General features: G+C 39.2%; 2 protein-coding genes across 5 annotated transcripts in view; one reads left to right on the plus strand and one right to left on the minus strand.

Annotated features, from left to right (window-relative positions):
* Positions 1 to 16311, plus strand: part of LOC309483344 (uncharacterized protein) — a 44478-nt gene extending 28167 nt beyond the window's left edge. Inside the window, exons 2-3 of the mRNA XM_082149132.1 lie at positions 4287 to 4328; positions 15596 to 16311. Of these exons, the coding sequence (XP_082005258.1) occupies positions 4287 to 4328; positions 15596 to 16048 (495 nt within the window). The 3' untranslated portion in view covers positions 16049 to 16311. The remainder of the gene's footprint in view (positions 1 to 4286; positions 4329 to 15595) is intronic.
* Positions 1 to 18996, minus strand: part of grin2db (glutamate receptor, ionotropic, N-methyl D-aspartate 2D, b) — an 87383-nt gene extending 68387 nt beyond the window's left edge. The window contains exons 1-2 of one of the 4 annotated variants that reach the window (XM_082149100.1): positions 9481 to 14552; positions 9218 to 9322 (exon numbers count right to left, since the gene is read on the minus strand). Coding sequence is in view for 1 of the 4 variants with exons in the window: in XM_082149098.1 (XP_082005224.1) it covers positions 18432 to 18434 (3 nt within the window). In the remaining 3 variants the exon portion in view is untranslated. Of the gene's footprint in view, positions 1 to 9217; positions 14553 to 18431 lie in introns of those variants that run through there. The other 3 variants (XM_082149098.1, XM_082149101.1, XM_082149099.1) reach the window with 3 other exon arrangements.
* Positions 18997 to 19512: the final 516 nt, after the last annotated feature.

Raw genomic sequence — 19512 nt, forward strand, 5'->3', positions numbered from 1 at the left:
AAACAAAAGCTAAATTAGCTAGGCTATAACATGAAACATTTTGTAAGACTGTTTTAAAAAAGGTCTTTTGAAGGTCTTTTTATAATGTGATGTCTTTTTAAAAGTATGTATCATGTTTTCTGTTATGTACCAAAAATGTATAAATTAATTAAATACAATTAATAAAACCCACAATCATTTCTTTAGTTAGTAAAGCTAGCCAGTGTGTGCTCTACACACTCTGGTTTCAAGTGAAAATACTATTTAAACAAAATTGTTTTTCTATGCAAGTAAGTTTAAACTGAAAACCATGATTTTCGATAAGACCTATATAAAAATGCACTTTAAATAAATGGCACGGTTGTTTCACTTGTGTGAACTGATCTACAAACAGAGACTCTCTGGAACTAACCTGCACTCTTAAAACAGACCAAATTGTTTATGAAGTTTCGTCTACATATCCGCAACGACAACTTGGATTGGAAATAAGGACACGCATCAAACTACACTCTCTCAATCAGTCACACACACATGCTTTCACACCACATCTGGCCAGTCCTCACACACACCGGGTGCCAGAAAAGAAGCCGGATACACACTGTGCACATCAACACAATCTTCATGGACACTGATACACTCTCACAGCTGTCAGCTTCCTCCTGTGCCCGCCTCAAAACACACACACACACACACACACACACACACACACACACACACACACACACACACACACACACACACACTTGCAAGAGAACACTTGGCTTTACCCACTAACATGTAATTTCAGGCACAGATGCGCAGGGCAACCACACACACACGCGCGCTCGCACACAAACATACATTATAAAATTGGTGATAGCGAGCACATGTGCTCACATGGCAATGACACTTACACTCGTGTGCACCCCAGTGCTCCATTGCACAGACAACACACAAACATGCTGCGGTTTGTAGCGATGCAACGCACGCAGCCTCTTGCAAATCACTTTGGTAGAAGAGCGTCTGCCAAGAAAATAAATGTAAATGTAATCGGAAATGGTCGTGTTATTGGCTTCATCTGCCCTTCGCTGTGCAAGCGCCGTGACTCGTTGTTTGACATGGTCATTATTAAAGGTCAATGGGAATGTTGTTAACATGACAAAAAGCCTGTCGTGGACTTTCAATCTTTGACACGACTGCTATGAAACATGCACGGTTTGGATTGTTTTACAGGTAACACCGACTCCCGCCATGTGGCATTATTGGGTCATTTGTGGTGTTGTGGAAATGTCTGTTTGCTTGCATGTTACAAGGTGTCGTGAATAGTTAATGAAGAAACAGGGAGACGTGAGTGGAATTAAAAATCATCACAGCTTAAATAAAAGGGGAAAATTACTAAATAATATTAAATGGATAGTTCGGCCAAAAATGAAAATTCTGTCATTACCTCACCCTCATGTTGTTTTAAACCCACAAGACTTTGGTTCATCTTTGAAACACTACAGATTTCTGCCCTTCCATTGAAGAACCATTACACCAAAGATTTGGCACTTCAAAAAGTTCACAATGACATCATAAAAATAATCTATGAATCAAAAAGTTTAATCCAAGTCTGAGGAGACACAATTGCTTTATATGATGAACAGATTTAATTTATTCACATATCAACATTGAACAACGCAAGGGCACGTCAAATACAGTAAACATGAAAGCACAACCGTACTTTCTTGACATGCAAGAACAGACCTTAATGTTTGTTCTTATTTTTCTGTATTGAATAACATACAAAAAGCACATGTAAAGCACTAAATTAATGGGTTGTTCAATATTACATTTAATGGTAATCTATTTTAAAGGTACATTATGTAACTTTTAGGCCTCTAGCAGTTAAAAAACAAAACTGCATTCATTTTGCAGAAGAACATTGTTTTGGTTGTGCTTCAGCTCTGTGACTTTACAGATGAATATGGTTCTTTCTCATAACAAAAAAAAAAAAGAGAGAGATTATCCTACTGCTCAATAAACATTTACTACTTGGCTTAAGAGATAGTTTATATCTATAGTAGATCTACTGTATATCCATCTATAGTTTAGATGGAAAGGATCTGATTAGCTGAAGACGTTACTGTAGCTATCCCCATTAATAGTCACGGTACATCCTTGAAAATAAATTCCTGCACAGCACTACAACCAAAATGAAATGACCCTTTACAATTGATAATGCTTTACAATGAACTGTTAAAGAGCTACATATGGCAATTTTTCTGTTCAATAAAATACCTTATTCGAAGTAGTAGTATGCACACATCCAGAAAACTTTAGACAGGTGCGTGATCAGATCAAGCACTTCACTGGAGAATAAACAAAAGCCGGCACACTGCCACTGCTGCTTCCAAAGAATCATCTCAATAGATTGTTCGATAAATTGATTCTTTGGTAGCAGCAGTGGCAGTGTGCCGGCTTTTGTTTACTCTCCAAAAAAATACCTTACTCACCTGTTGAGTAATAAAAACGACTATAATGTATAATTATATAAAAAAGAAATGCCGCTTTTACAACATTTCAAATCCATCAGTTTTCACTAGAGCTGAACGATTAATCGCTAAAAGATTGCGATCTCGATTCAAACACACACACAACCTTTTTTTTCTAAATGACAACCATTTGCCTGTGCCTAAACCTTTGACAGAATCATACAGGAACATTCAAATTGGTGTTCGTGCTGCCACTGAGCCAGAGAAAGCAGTTTTGAACCACACTATATTGTTATTTCTGTGTTAATCGTCCATTCATTCAAAACTTTTTTTTTTCTAATTAATTAATTCAAATTAATGTAACATTTTTAAATAGACTGCAGCAATTAATCTTTTGTCAATATTAATTCCTGTTTCCTGACATTGAACCCGGAAGCGCTGTGTTTACAATGCGAACAGCATTAGAGACTGACAAGGAAGAGAAGAAATTGTTGAATAAAGTTGTTATTTTTGTTTGTTTGTTTTTCGTCCAAAATGTATTCTCGTCGCTTCATAAAATTAAGGTTGAACCACTGTAGTCCCATGGACAATTTTAACAATCTTTACTACTTTTCCGGACCTTGAAAGTGGTAATTGCGTTTCTGTCTGGGGGATCAGAAAGCTCTCGGATTTCATCAAAAAATAGGCCTATCTTAATTTGTGTTCCGAAGATTAACGGAGGGGTTTGGAACGACACAAGGGAGAGTAATTGATAACAGAAATTTCATTTTTGGGTGAACTAACCCTTTAACTTTAAAGTTTGTGAGGGACAGACATTTCTCTGGTATCCATAAAAAAAACATAAGTGTTTCGAAGATGAACAAAAATATTTTTGGTTTGGAACAACAGGAGGCTGAGTAAATGATGACAGAACTCTCATTTGAATCTCTTTTGGGTGAGCTATCCCTTTAAAGGCAACAGCATCTTAGGGAATTGAATTTATGATTAATATTCTTTTTTTATTAATGCCGACTGGTCAGAATCCAGACTGAGGCCACGCCCATCGTCTTACAGTTTTGTGACTGTGTATTGAGCTTTTCGGATGGGCTTATTATGCATGCAAAGTACTATGCCATTAGTATGTATATTAGATTCAAGGTAATCTCTCTAGGTTGCTTATGTGCAGTTGCCCCTAATTACCACGTGTGGTGGGAAGAAAGAGATGATGAGAGAGAGAGAGAGAGAGAGAGAGAGAGAGAGAGAGCAATGGGGGAGCTCATAATTCCTGTACTTTTAATGAAAGTTGCTGGGAAAACTTCACTGAGGCAACAAAGCCAAAACAAAAAAAACCTCTGTGTCAGAGTAGCACAGAGTTTAAATTAATGCATCATTTCATAAATGCAGCCTTGCGTTGTCCTATTTCTTTGAAACAGATGACAGTTGTTGCCCAATGAGACATTTTCTCTTGTGCTCAGCACACCATGCTGTGAGTTAACCAGCAAATTATGGCTGTAATAACGCAAGAACACCCTCCTCTCTTCAATCATTTAGACAGTGTATCTATAGATATTTAAAATCTAAATGCAGGCAGCATTCCTAAACACACATGTACAAAGGGTAAACAGGATAGCATTAAGAAATGCCAGACCCTAAAGCCACATAAAGATATTAATAATTTATGATATTTAAACTACATGGCAAACAGTTGTTGCAATCAGACGAATGTTACACGGATGTAACAGCACTGCTCATATAGGCCTGCAGCAACATTACATTACTGATGCACCAACCTGCACACCTGTGCATCACATGCTTGATTACACTTACAATCTCTTTCTCTGTCTTTCCCTATCTCTCCTTCTCTCTCTCACACAGACACACACGCACAACTGGACTGAAGGTGAATACTTTGAACAGGTAATCTGAGCAAACAATCTACACTACATGGATATTTCTACTTCATACCTACATTTATCACAATTCAAAAACAATAAAAAAAAATTTTACAGGTGAGGAGGATTAAAACTCAAAGTCTAGCAATAACAAAAAATTGTATTTTGAAGGGGTAAAAAAAAAGAAGCTTTTTATTGCTGGTCCAGCTGGTTCAAATTATTACTCAGCCCTGACTTCATCACATATAGCCTAGGCCTAGCCTAGTTATACATTTTATTTTTAGAAACATATACTCACCCTCATGTCAGTCATTCCAAACCTGTTTGACTTTCTGTCTTTATTTCTATTTAAAGTATACAGGTTTGGAACGACATAAGGATGAGTTAATGAATCAATGGGGGGTGATGAACTATCCTTTTATAGTTATATTTAGTTCCATTTAGTTATATTTATGTCATATTACAACCAGCAAAATTTGTAACAACATTTAATACGTCACAGTATACCAAATGTTTAGTCTTAAAGGCATAATAACACAAGCACACGATCAACGGTCGCAAGATATTATGCAACAGTAATTCACTGTAACAAAATGTGCAAATGTAGCACTGCTCACTTTTGAAGTCTGTTGTTGTTAACAGTTTTAGCATAGTAAGTAACTACTATAGAGTGGTTCAGGGATGATGTCAAAACCCAGAAGACTAATTCGCCAGTGGATCCCTTGGGATTTTCCTATAGGTTTTTTAAATGGGGTTTTTCAATTAATGAGTAAAATAAGGTCTGTGCTAAACATAAGGCTACGAAACTTTTTTTTTTTGCTCAACAACATAAATTACAATTTTTTTTAAGCTGTTATGTTTATTTTAAATAAGTAACTAAAAGTTATCAAACTTACAGTGAATATGGCGGTGGTTGAGGAGGGATCCCTTGATATGATTGTACAGTGCTTTGGGTGTACAGTAGTACATATGAAAAGCGCTATATAAATGCCTCATTCATTCATCAATGAACCATTTCTGTTCTTGTCTTGATCTAAACAAAAATATTTCAGCTTTATCTTTTCTAGATCTGTGTCAGGTAAAAGCATGCCATCTTTCTTGTCCTCCTTCTCCATTAACATACTGAACAGAAATCTGTCAGTATGATCAATCAGCACCTTGAATACAGCCCAAAATGTCTCCTCAGCCTGGTCCACCATTATCCATGTCATTTCACTGCCCCTGAATCTCATCTTGTTTCATCCAACAGCTGCTATACACATCTCTGCACCTCTCCACTTCACAGAAACAGCATTACAATACATGTCTTATCACTAGAGACCTCCTCAGGGGGAAAGCAAGGCCCACACTGGCTTGATTTTCAGCCATTGTTAGTTTACATCTGTCAATAGCGTTTTATGGACATGTGTTTGATTGGATATCAGAGATGAATGAATCAAGAGACGCCATGATCTCACACAGTGTCAGCGAGCTCACGTTAAGCTCTCAGGTGAATTGTCTATGGAAACGAGGGAAGTCTTGCAGGGATTTCCGTGGTAACTGTACAGGACCGCAGTTGTAGTTAGACCGAAATATCCGTGGTTACGGTAACCGTGGAGATGGGTGAAAGGGAAGACTCGGCTTCCTGTGGAAACTCATGGCTGATTAGAACAGGATGCCACTGAGTGCTACACTTTCTGTGTCAACGTTTCCTCTTAATTTGCTAACATTTCCGGCTTTCTTGTTAAAAGTCGCTTCTGTTTCCCTTTTCATAGAAACACTCTCCTTCTTTTTATTTTCCTCCTTTTCCTCCTCCTTCCATTGCTCCTTTACTACCACTTGGCCTCAGCTGTATAACACTAAGGTGCAGTTTACACAAAATGCTTTTTAAAATGTTTGTTAGACAGGCATGTTTGACTATTGCGCTCACGTCTTTTGCTGCGTCTTGCAAATGAGACGTTTTTCTAAAAACACTACACTCAAGTTAAAATGGAATCACAATTTTAGCCACATAAAAAATTATTTGGTAAATCATTAAGACATAAAAAGTCATAATTATTAAATAAAAATAACTAAATCCTAAGACAACATTATAATAGAATAAAAATCATTATGAAATGAACAGTCAGATTTGTTTTGTTATAATTGACTTTTTATGTCATAATTATGGATTTTATTTCATACAACTTGAATGAAAATGATGACATTGTAGATTATTTTTAATTGTGACTTCTCAGAATTTTGACTTTCTGTCGATTTCAACTCATCTCTTAATATCAAATTTTGACTTTTTATCTCATACTTGTTTAATATAACAATTTTGACTATTTTTGTCAATTCTGATTTCTCATACTTATGACATGTCATAATATGACTTAACTCTTCGTACATTTTTTTTTTTTGGTTATGGTATAATAATTTTGACTTTTTGTCAATTTTGACTTTTTATCTCACAATTATGATTTATCAAAGCATATCATATGTGGCGGAAAACGGCTTCCATAAGTTAAAAGAAGTAAAAGTGTCTCTAGACCTTGTTTTTTTGTTATTCCACTTCCCAGCATCATGTGTTTTTAAAATAAAAAATGCTTTCAATGTAAACTTCCCTAACGCAGCAATAGCTCTGTGTGTGAGACAGGGTGGGCTGCTTTATTTTGATCTGAATGTCGGAGCAACTGTGGTGTCCCACGTGCTTTCTCCATCTGACCCCAAGCACCCAAACTGCGTCTGAGGTCTAATGTAAATTAGAATGGCCTTTATCAATAGCGAGCCAGTCTAACCTCTGGGGAGTCAGGGGAGAGGGGAGCAATGTAATCTCTTTCAAACACCAGCCTATGATCTCGTTAAAGACTAATTGATGTTCTGTGTTAACGAGCTTTACCTTAATTAGTCACATTTAAGTGAACGGGGGATACTGAGAGGGAGTTGGATACAGTTTGGGGCATGCTGGACTCATCAACACAGCTATGTGAACAAAAAAAAAAGAGAGAGGAAAGTAATCAGATGAAGAGACTGATACAGAAACGCTGAAGAGAGGGATCCAGCAGAAAAAAGAGATGTTAAAAAAGCAGCAATACTCTAGAGCCAGAAAGCCCGAGAGGGAATGATAGAGAGGATAGAGAGCAAAGGTAAAGGAGAAGATAAAGAATCAATGCGCTGAAACAGAAAAAGGAGAAAGAGGTAAAGAGAAATGCAAACGTTGATTCAAGCTGCTCTCATCTTTCTGTCTGAGCCCTCCAACCATGTTCAGTCTCAGATATTTCAGTCTCAATTCCTCTTCTCCCTTTCTTCCTTTCCTTCATTTCCTCCTCTCACTCCCTCATTCTGTTTGCACTGTATTTCTCTTTTCCCCATCCTTCACTGTATTTCTGTCTAAGAGTCTTCTCCTCCCCATCCAGCTTCATCTGTATCCACACCTCTGCTACATCCTCCTCTTCAGTGCATAATAGTCTCTCACCTTCTTTCATTCTATACTCTTTCATTCTTTCACTCTCCCTCCTTCTTTATAAGTGCACTCCCCCTCCCTCTACAGTAAAGCCTGGAAAGCAGCTGTAAGACAGACCGCTGGAGTGAAGCTATATTGACACTGAAGGCAACACATTAACATTACTGTGCGCATTACAGTACTGCAGTGTGTGTGTGTGTGTGTGTGTGTGTGTGTGTGTGTGTGTGTGTGTGTGTGTGTGTGTGTAGTCCTTGGTGATTTGCGTGCCCAGTATCCACAACATGCCTTGTTCAATAAATATGTTTTTTTTGGAGGTCGTAATCTTTTCTCACCTATGGCAGATACTCTATAGAGTACATGTACTGTGTGTGAAAAGAGTCTCAAGACAGCAGATCAGTACAGAATGAAGCTTATGAAAGGTCACGTTGCACAACAAGCTCCTAGTACACTAAAACATATGATTGAACTAAAATGTTTTCTGTGTATGATGTATGCCAGCACTGATCTCAGGCCTGTCTTGGTGTACATTAAGACCTCACATTCCCTCTGCAGGACTCCAGGCTCCATCTTAACAGCTTTAATAAGTTTGGCGCAAGGAGGGAGTAAAACTTATTACAGAATATGAAGCAGAAGCCCCACATAAATGATTTTACTTCATCTAAACGCCAACGGTTTGATTCATATCGCAGGAGGAAAACTGTGGGCCTATGATGGGCTCATATGAAATTAACATAATGAGCGCTGCTCATAAATCTCACTGATTTCTTACCCAACTATTAAAAAGCAAATGGCCAGACTTTGAAAAAAGAAAGCAATTGGTGTATTGAGATATTTCAATTCACTGTCTTCCATTTAAATGATTATACATAAAAAAATACTCGAAAATAAATAGGCTATGCTATGTTAATAAGCTCGCATGGCACTGAAGCACCAAGAATATCAAACACACACTGTGAGACACTGAAAACTGTGCTCAGTAAAATTGATAAATCCGCAGTTTACATACACAACTGGAGACGAGCAACCTGACAGCGCGGCGTATCGACACGATCATTAGCCGCACCGAAGCAGCATTTTAAACACGTTTTAATATTCAGTTGCTTCACAGTTGTTGTTTTTATGAAAATCACTAATTGTGCCCGCAGACTGCGCGTGTCTCAGTGCCGTTTCCAGGCGCGTGCGTTTTCGCGTGTTGCTGTAACCTCTGCGCGTAGCTGTGCAGTGAGAGAGCAAGAAAAGTCTAAGTATGTGCTGTTTCACTGAGGAACAAGTGGGCTTATAAGCACTGGCATATGTGCGCGCGTGCAGCAATGACAGAAGGGTCAAACACCAGCGCGCGCCGGCCGTATCCATCTATCTTTCGCGTGCCATCCATCTTTTCCAGTAACGTTACCCTCACCCGGAGCCGCCAGTGCACTGTCAGTGCCTCCTCGCTCCACGCAGTCAAGTCCGTGCAAAAACACAGCAGTATTCATTAAACTGTTACTTACTGTGTTTTCACGCGCCTGTCCCCCCTCTCTCCTTTCGGCCCTCCATTCTCTTCACATCATTCCCCTCGAGGTATCCTTTTTGCGGCTTCTCCGGGGGAAATACACCTAGAAATATATATATTCTACATGTATTCAATTTTCGCGAGCTCTCCCTCTCTCTCCCTCTCTCTCCACCTATCTCCCGCTCCCTCCTCTCTCTCTCTCTTGCTCCTCTCTCCCACTCTCTCTCTCTCCGCTCTTTTGTTAAAATTCAGTATATGCACCTCGTCACCTAGCAACCGTCAACCGTCAACCTCCCTCTCTCGAGCGCGCGCGCGCCTCCCGCTTCTCTCTCTCCCTCTCCCTCTCTCTCGCTCTCCATCACTTGCGACACGTGTTGAATGCTAAACTTAGCGGTGTGGAATAATATTAATAACTGGGTGGCTCGAGGTCTCTTCCTCTGCCTCTCACTCTCTCTCCCACTCCACACACACACACACACTCACGCTATCGCGCACACACACCTCCTCCTTTCGCTCGCGCATATCATCATGCAATATAAATATTTACTAGAGCCACTCAGTCCTCTGTTGCATGCCCCCCGCAGCCCCCGTCCGTGTCTCTCTCCCCTCCCATCATCCCGTACTGCGAATCAATGGAGCCGTGTCGCCACTTCTGCTTCTCCGAGCAAAACGGAGAGGTGTGTGTCCATCACGCAGTCCATCCGTTTCACTAGACACGCGTGTATCCATACAGCATAGACAGGGGGGAAAATACGCACCGACCGTGAGCGCGCGCGCGTGTTCTGGAGAGTGAGTTACCGTTGCTTATGCCGGGGAAATGGATGGAGTAAGTAGCTTGAGCTGCAGTCACCGTATTAATACATTATTTTATACGATTTTTTTTTTCTCTTCGTTAAGGGTTTTTATTATTTCACCGGTTAGATTTTTTTTTACCTCTCTTTTTATATCTGTGGTCTACTGGAAGTGGTCGCTTGTCAATCGATTAATAAACCAATAAGTCAATCGCCCGTGATTAATACTGACACTCTGTGTTTCATTTAGTGAGCTCTGATGATAAATGGTCAATGTTTTTTCAGAAGGTCACTGACTGAATCCCAGCGTGACGCAGCGCTATTGATGAAATACCGTTCAGCCATTTAAAGCAGTCGTTTCCAACCCTGTTCCTGGAGGCCCCCCAACGCTACACATTTTGAATGTCTCCCTCATATAACACACTCATTTAAAGTATTGGAGTACTCTACTAATGAGCTGACGAGTTTAATCAGGTGTGTTTGATTTGGGAGACATCCAAAGTGAGTACTGTTGGGAGCCCTCCAGGAACAGGGTTGGGAACCAGAGTTTTAAAGCATAAAATAAACTAGCCTACTGATCCGTTTCCTCATCTCCACTAAATCAATTTATCGGCATCATGTCTGTGCAAGAATGTACTGGGTATAACAGTCAAAAACACTCACTCGTTCAATGCCTGAGTGTAATGCAAGTTAATTCATATCTGCTTCATTCTTAAAGGTATTAGTTATTTTTATCAGAACCCTTAAAAGAACACGGGCCAATTGTAAGCAACTTTAAGTTCAAACACAAAATTCTAAAGATGGCTGTGCACTTGTTTCTCTGGTGCATAAGGTCTATTTGACAAATAAACATTCATTTCATATTATGCAACACATTACTTTTCTTTTTGCTTACAACCGCAGCCAAGTCTTCCCTTAAAGTTATAGCTTAATTTTTTTGTTTTGAATGACATTAGGGCCGGTGAGTATAAAAGATGACAGAGTTTTCCATTTTTGGGTGAACTGTCAAGTCATGATAAAATGGAAGTAGCGACCGATCTTTCCTTCTGTATTGTGACACATCTGATCTGAGAGTACAGATTTATAAAAAAAAATAAATAAAAAAAAATAAAAATATTAAATCTATGGAGAGGACTTCTATGCATCGGTTTCTGATTTGATTTTGAGAAGTGGGCGTCGCATTCAAAAGTCCTGTATACGTCACTAGTAGAGTGAATTCTGTCGTTTTCACTGGAAGGTCCCAATATAACATTTTGATTAAACATTATAAGGTAAATAAATAAATAAATAAATGTTTTGTTCACATAGAGATGTATAACATGCATATAGAAAATATAAAAATATGCATACTGCAAGACTACATGGTGCAACCGAATGAAGTACAGGCTTAGTTACAAACTTACCAGTAGTTACTAAGCCCCAAATGTAAACTTTACATCCCAATTTAAAGGGAGTGTTCTAACCAAAAATAAAAGTTCCATTATAATTATAATTACCCTCATAATGTTTAAAACCTGTATGACTTTCTTCTGTGGAAAGGCCAATGAAATTCAAGGGCGTCAGTGTTGTATTGGACACCATTGAAAATTCAGCTAAAAGCCATACAGATTTGGAACAATATGGGGGTGAGTAAATCATGACAGAATTATTATTAAATTTTTTTCATACAAATGGTTCAATCTACCCAGGTCATAACAATGATTTTTGTGAAAAAACAAGGGAACCAGTGTTGTAGTTGTCAGGTTGCACAAACCCACATATCAATCATCAGTCTGAATCTCATTGGCCAGCGACAGATGTCAGTTGAATGGTTCACAACATAAACTGTCAAAGTGACTGAGTGTGATTTTGAAGTGAGGGCATGTTAACAAGTTTCATTCAGTGGAATTTATGTTCACACCCTATTCACCCTCTTTCTCTCTCTCAGTCTCACTCTTTGTATATGTGTCCTGTTGTTTGAGTTACAGCTCAGAGCACAACAGATGAGTAAACATTGATAGTCACAAGTAAATCCCATCAAATCAGATTGGGGAATGCAAAGGCTGCGCTCCATCCTGCCCTCGCTCTCAGTTCCTCTTTTTCTCTCTCTGTAGGCATTTCTTTCATTCTCTCTTCGACTCCTCGCAAAGTCTGATTAGAGTTGATAAAGAAAAATCCCATTTAATCAAGTAAATAGTAGATGGAGGAATTGAGCAGCAGTCCCAGAGGCACGCACTGGGCCTTATAGGAATCATATTGAAGGTTCGTACAAGCCTTGGGATAATAATATGGACTACGACATGGCATCTGGCATTAGTGTCGGATAAAACAAGCAGACGTGAGGGAGAAGTGCAGAAGAAACTAATAGGAGAACTAAAGAGAGAGACTGCCTGAGGGAAGATGGAGAGAGTGAGAGCCCTATTCAGCAGTGCCACACAGACTTTCCTTTCGCACTGGGAGACCTCGACGACGATTTAATTTCTTCTCAGTCCTAGCTGTAATAGAAAATAACCAAGTACTTTCGCGCAATAGCTGTCAGCAACCTTCTGAGAAGAATAGGGCTAATCCTTTACGGTGCCCTCGCAGAACGGCTCGGTTCAAATCCGCTACATTTCATTTCTTGAATAAATTTTCTTCCTCTTAAAGATACATATTTTTTCCCCTCTCACAGTGAGACTGAACTCTGTCTTTGACTGGGCCTGTGTTAAACGTAGACTCAAAATTAGGCTTTCAGCAAAGAAAAAAAAAAAGCTACAGAACATCATATTCATTTTCACAGGCGGTAAATGATGGGCTTTGTAATCCCGAGCTAATTATCGCAACAAGTGCAAATGTACATCACCGTTTTTCAAGTATCCACATTTGTGAATATCTAAAGACTTTGTATGAATAATTCTTTAAGACTCCTCGCTTGTGTTGGTACAGTATAGTCGGAGGGTTCAAAAGGAGCTGATGGAAGCCACAAGAGCCTTTAGTCCCTGCGGTCATTTCTCTGATCACTTATGATTCCATTTAAACAGTATTACTCTCAACGAACAGCTTCACCCACGGATAATGATGGCATGATGCCGCATGTTTCAAGATCCTTCTTTCTCAAGAGGTATTCGACAGGGTCGGATAGAGATTCGATGAGAAGATTGGAAAGCCCTTCATCATCCAGAACACCAGGGGTTTGGGCTTTATCCCAGTGTGTGCCAAGTTCTCAGATATATCAGTTAAAAGTCCCAACCAATCAGTACTCTATAGCGGTCTAACGATGCAGAGCCTCAGCCATTATGAAGTGAACATTGTTCTATCCACTCTGGTTTATGTTTAAGGAATATTCTGGGTTCAGTACTAGTTAAGCTAGTTAAGCATGGTCACACATTAGATTAGGGTCCAATTCTCGCTCTTAACTAACTATTAACTATGACTTTTGCCTCAATAAACTCCTAATTACTGCTTATTAATAGTAAGTAAGGTAGTTGTTAAGTTTAGGTATTGGGTAGGGGATGTAGAATATGGTCATGCAGAATAAGGCATTAATATGTGCTTTATAAGTGCTAATAAACAGCCAATATCCTAGTAATATGCATGCTAATAAGCAACTAGTTAATAGTGAGAACTGGACCGTAAACTAAAGCGTTGCCGACAGCATTTGTGGCAAAAAAGAATTTCCACTTGGGGAAACTGACAAATGGAAGTGAATGGGGCCAATCCGTAAACATTCAAATACCCACTGTTTCAAAAATAAAGCAACAGAACAATGTGTTAACATGATTTTAATGCGTGTGCGTGGAGGGGTGATCCTATTTTGAATGAAGTTGTCCAATTGTCCAAGACAACGAAATGCCATAAACCCTGAAATGGCTGTAACATTATTTCAACAGCTTAACAACTAAAAAAAAAAAAGAAAAAAAAGTGTCATTACGGAAGATTTATTGTACATGCTTTTATAAAATGATAAGCTTCACATTTTTTCTAAATCTTTGGCCTCATTCACTTCCATTGTAAGCGCGTCAATGTAACCTTGATTTTTCTAAAGAAAAGTTAGTTACATTTAGTTACATTCTGTTCAGTCAGTCTTTGTCCGATCTCCGTCCTACTAAGTGTGTGTTCCTTCTGCCTTGTCTGTACCTGTTTGAATCATATTGTTAGTAAAAGTGTGCATTGGAACTTTTGATTCTCCCTCGTCTTCTTCTGACCCCACACCATGACAGAAGATCGGACCGCCCAAAATGGACGATAGGGTTAGAATGATCGTCATGGCTCAGGAGAGACAAAACTTTTTTTTATTCGTCACCAGCGCCCTTGATGACATGAGCCTGAGCACCTTGTTCCGGATCGGGCCACATTTAACCATCCTATCGACCTCCCAGACACCACCGGACTGGACTGGAGGGAGACTGTCATCCGGTGTCTGGAGAGCGTCGTGTCTCGATCCGGTACACAGCCTGACTCAAGGGATCTTCACGTCATGCCTGCCCAGCCTGAGCCCTCAGCCAAGATGGTCGCCGCATCACAGCTTGAGCCCTCAGCCAAGATGGCCGCCGCCTCGCCGCCTGAGCCCTCAGCCAAGATGTCGCCGCCTCGCCGCCTGAGCCCTCAGCCAAGATTAGGGTTTGTTATCGTTTGGGTTTTTTTCGATACCGGTGCCAAATCGATACTTTTAAAACGGTACCGATGCCTAAACCAATACTTAATTTTTGTTAAAAAAATTTAAGAGAGCCTTAAAAACGATGATGAATGACATTAAAGAACGTTTTTATTGGAAAAAAATTTGAACAAAATTCTTAAAATTTAATATATTAAAAATGTTTAGTTAATATATAAATATAAGTAATCTAAATACAAAAAAACTGAACAAATTTACATAACAAACTCACAATAAAACCTAAGCCACCTAACCCAAATACAATAATTTAACACTAAAGTACTAATAACAGCAAAGTAGTCTGTATTTTTGGTATGCTACAAACCAGCTTTAAATGTCAGCAATTCTTTTCAAATTTTTTTCGTTATCTGGCCAAATACGACCCCTCTCCTGACTTATTGCATGTCCTGCACAAGGTTTGCGTTATTTTAGAACGCATCACCTTAAATGCCGTGCCGCGAAATCCATCGTGGAAGAAGAACGCCGCCATGTTTACAACTGTGACAAGGAGCGCTCATCAGGATCAACTGAAGGCTGGATTTTCAAAAGTACGTGAGGTTTGCGGCTCTATTCTTGCAGTAAACTTGCACAACGTTCTTGAATGAATAATTTATTAGATGTACGGCGGTCTGTTATTGTGTGGACATTGACTTTACATTTTAACAGAAAACATGACGCGGAACAAATAACGAACTGTGACTGCTGAGCGCTGATCCTGAGTCTTCTGTTCCCTAGCCTGTATCTGACTCTGTTCCCGAGCCTGTATCTGAATCTGTTCCTGAGCCCAAATCTGTTCCCAAGCCGGAATCTGCTCCAGAACCTGAGCCGGTTCCTGAATTCCCACCCAGCCTCCCTCTCCCACCTCCTCATATCTACCACCTCTCAACCCTTCTTCCGCCACTGCCTGTCAGCCCCACAGCTCCTCTAACCACCTTCAAGGAGGTGGAGTTGCCGTGGGTCTGCCAGCCTGCAGCTCCAGCCTGGTCGGTGGATCCCCAGTCTCCGCCTTCAACCTCCACGACCAGGACTCTACCTCGGCCCGTCGATCCATCAGCTCAACCTTGGCTCCTACCTCCCTCAGCTCCACCGTGGCCCATCAGTTCACCAGTTTCGCCAGGCTCCCTCGTCCCCCCGGATTCACCTTGGTCGCTCGTCGATCAACCCTCGCCTCAGGACTGCACTCCTCTGGCTACGCCTCTTCCCTTCGCCCCCCCGGCTCCATTGGACTCCTTACTCCCTTCTGTTCCTCCTTGGTCCTCACTCCCTCTGTCTCCACCGTGCCCTTCTGTGTCCCCGCCTGCACCTCAGTCGCCAGAGCCGACGCGGCTTCACCATGTCCCGCCGGATCCTCGGCGTCGCCTGGGCTCGTCTGCTCTACCCTGGTCTCTTCTTCCACCTGCTTCGCCCCTGTCAGTTGGCCCCCTAGCCGTCTGCACAGACTGCATCGTCTGGCTGCCTGCATCGTCTGGTCCCTCCTCCCTTCTGTCTGCCCTTCACCTGCTCTTCATCCTCCTCCTGAGTCCCCTCCCTCCCTCTGCAGTTGGCCTATCTAGGGCGCGAGGACACGCCTACCGGGAGGGGGGAGTACTGTCACATGTCAGTGTTTGTTTGTTTTTTCAGTAGTCACATGTCTTCCTGCCACTCCTTCGTATCCATGGTTACTGTCATTTTGTCCATCTGTATCACCTGTGTTTAGTTAATCATCATCATCATCATCATCTATGTCACCTGTGTTCTGTTAACCCTCTGATGGTCTTCGTTTAGCAGTCACAGTGGGGGCCTTCCCGGTCATAAATGACCGGACACCTAAAAATGAAACTTCCTCCATCCCAGTAAAAACCAATGCAATTTATTTTTGTTCTATAATATTTATTCTTTTCAATTTAGAATTTTGAGACAATTTGATTGAACTTATTAATATTTATGCAATATTTATAGTCCATTTTTTGCCATTGGAAATAATGAATTTTTTTTTTTTTTTTTTTATAAAAAAAATTCTATGCAGTATTTTCGGGTAAAATAGAGACTAGGCTATCAGAAAAAAAATAAAAATAAAAAAAATTAATCAATTTATTAAACATAAAATTAAATAAAACATGTTATTGCATGGGTTTACCACTAGATGCCTGTATAGCTCTAAATGGAGATGTTTGTGAATTCTAGTTGTTTTTGGACCAAATTACTTACTTTTAAGATGTGGATTTAATGTATTTTTGTAGAAATTCTCAAATAATACTTTTTGCCAAGGTTTATAACATTTTACTAATTATTATTTTAATAATTTTAATAATTATTATATTAATTATATATACATATATTAATTATAATTATTAATTATGTTATATTTTTCACTCTTGATGTTTTAGAGCTTCACCCCTTCATAGCTGAGCACTTTTTTTCTGCATCGTGGCTGATTTGTAGAGAATTTTTGTGTTTTTGTCAATTTCCCATTCATTTCCTATGGGGGTAATTTTGACCGAAGACCAAAATCATAACTAATTTTTGTACGACCACTTAGCATGCTCGGATCATGAACTCAATTTTTTTGTGTGTTCACATACCTAATGCCAGAAAAGTCACCAAGTTTCGTAACATTCTGATGAAGCTGTGATTTTTAAAAATTCAAAACAGATTTTTGTAATCTGAATTTATTGGTGTGTATGTGTATAAACGTGTGTTTGTATGTGTGGGTGGGTGTGCATTTTTTGCACTCTTGATGTTGTAGAGTGTCACCCCTTTACTACGGTGTACTTTTTTTTAGAATCGTGTCCGATTTGTAGATTGTACAGACAAAAATTCAGAGAATTTTTGTGTTTTTGTAAATTTCCCATTCATTTCCTATGGGTCGGTCATTTTTGACCGAAGACCACGAGTGTGACTATTTTTTTTACGACCACTTAGCATGCTCGGATCATGACCTCAATTTTTTTTTGTATTCACATACCTAATCCCAGAAAAGTCACCAAGTATCATAACCTTCCGATGAAGCTGTGATTTTTAGAAATTCAAAACAGAAAATTATTCAGTCAGAAATGACCGAGGACCATCGTATAGCGGAGGATAGTTCCATTCTGTTCAGTCAGTCTTTGTCCAATCTCCGTCCTACTAAGTGTGTGTACCTTCTGCCTGTTTGAATCATATTGTTAGTAAAAGTTTGCATTGGAACTTTTGATTCTCCCCCTTCTTCTGCCTGCACCACACCTTGACAGTGTAAGTAATACTGAGAGAGAATTTACAATCGTCAAACAGGTTTCATTTCATTATTGTGCATCATAATGGTAATCCAGTGCTGGAATGCAAACAAACAAGACCCTTATCACCTGCAGCAATTTTGGTATTTTACAGTAAAAAATAAATAATAAAAAAAAACACAGAAAGGAAACCCATTACATAAATATTGACTTTGTCCTGCTGATCTCTACTATTAATCTATCCTTTGCCCTACAAAATCCCAGGAATGAGAGCAGCAGATATAGAGTAATTGTAGTAGTGTCATTGGTGTAATGAGTACATTGTAAATAAAGATCAAAAAGTCTGCACACTCCACTGACACAGTCGCTCAACCAGCTCTCACAGATTCATTCAGAGCACAGCAGGCTAGTTTGTGTTCAGTTCTCCCTCGTTCCCCCTCAGTTTTCTTTTTCATAGTTTCCATTCTACACTAATACCAACTACTACACAGGCCACTGGTCTCCCCAAAATAAGACATATTGACTCTGCTGTTGGTTACAAGATGACAGGGTTTAGTTTAGCCTGATCCGGTTAAGCTGATAAAACAATTGAACAGAACAGAAACCAAAAGACATTACCATTCGATCAGAAGCTGAGCAGGTTCCTTTTGTTTGAGGATTAAAGGTGTAAAACTATTGTGCTTTGAGAAGACAACATAGTTCTGCTAAGTAAAGAAAACGAGGCAGTTCACAGTGAAACCAAAATAACCAGAGCAGAAAACTATTGTGCTTTGCTGGGGGCGTTTAAATTTCAAATGGGGACTGGATCTGCTGAGTGAGGGTATGGTGGGGGAGATGAGAAATTTCATAGACTTCCTCCTGTAATGCTTAATTACCTCTCTCCTGTACTTTAGGTAATCTTTAATCAGATGAGCACCATGGACTCCAAGTGGAGTGCCCTGCAGCCGCCTCTGATAAAATTCACACACACAGGTTTGTTTTTCCACCATAGTGGGGAATTTCCATAGATTTCTATTGTTTTTTTAACTGAGCTAATGATATATTGATTCCCTATCCACTACTCATGAATCCAGTCCTTTACTTTTATACCATTTTCAACAAAAAATGCAGCAATGACTCAAAAAATGTCATGTGGTTTATAACCACTAGTAGTACAACGTTTTCCTTATGTCTTAAATGTCAGTGTAGACACATATGTTTTTAAATATATTTTCAAGAATTTATCTTTACAAATGTCATGAGTTATTAATTCATAAATAATCAGTAATAGTTTGGGGAGTCGCAACACATGGGATTTTGCAACCTGAACTTTGCAAGTTTCTTCTTTTCTTTTAATAAAGCTTTTTTTTTCTTCTTTACAACATCATGAAAGCTGTACCACAATAATATTACTGACATTTTTGCCTCAAAAATATCAAAATAACTTTAACTCAGAAAGTTAAAAAATAAATGCTCATTATAAAATTATCAGTCAATTTAATGTTATGAATTTTTGTATCATTTTTTATGTTTTCGAAAGAAGTCTAAATTTTATTTGATCAAAGTACAGTAAAAACAATAATATTGTGAAATATGATATGTGATCTTTTTAATTGGAATTCGTTGCTGTGACAGCTAAGCTGAATTTCCAGTCTTCAGTGTCACATGATCCTTCAGAAATCATTCTAATATGCTCAATAAATATTTATTATTATTATTA

Source organism: Leuciscus leuciscus (assembly GCF_965113295.1).
Source record: "Leuciscus leuciscus genome assembly, chromosome: 20".
Classification (NCBI taxonomy): domain Eukaryota; kingdom Metazoa; phylum Chordata; class Actinopteri; order Cypriniformes; family Leuciscidae; genus Leuciscus; species Leuciscus leuciscus.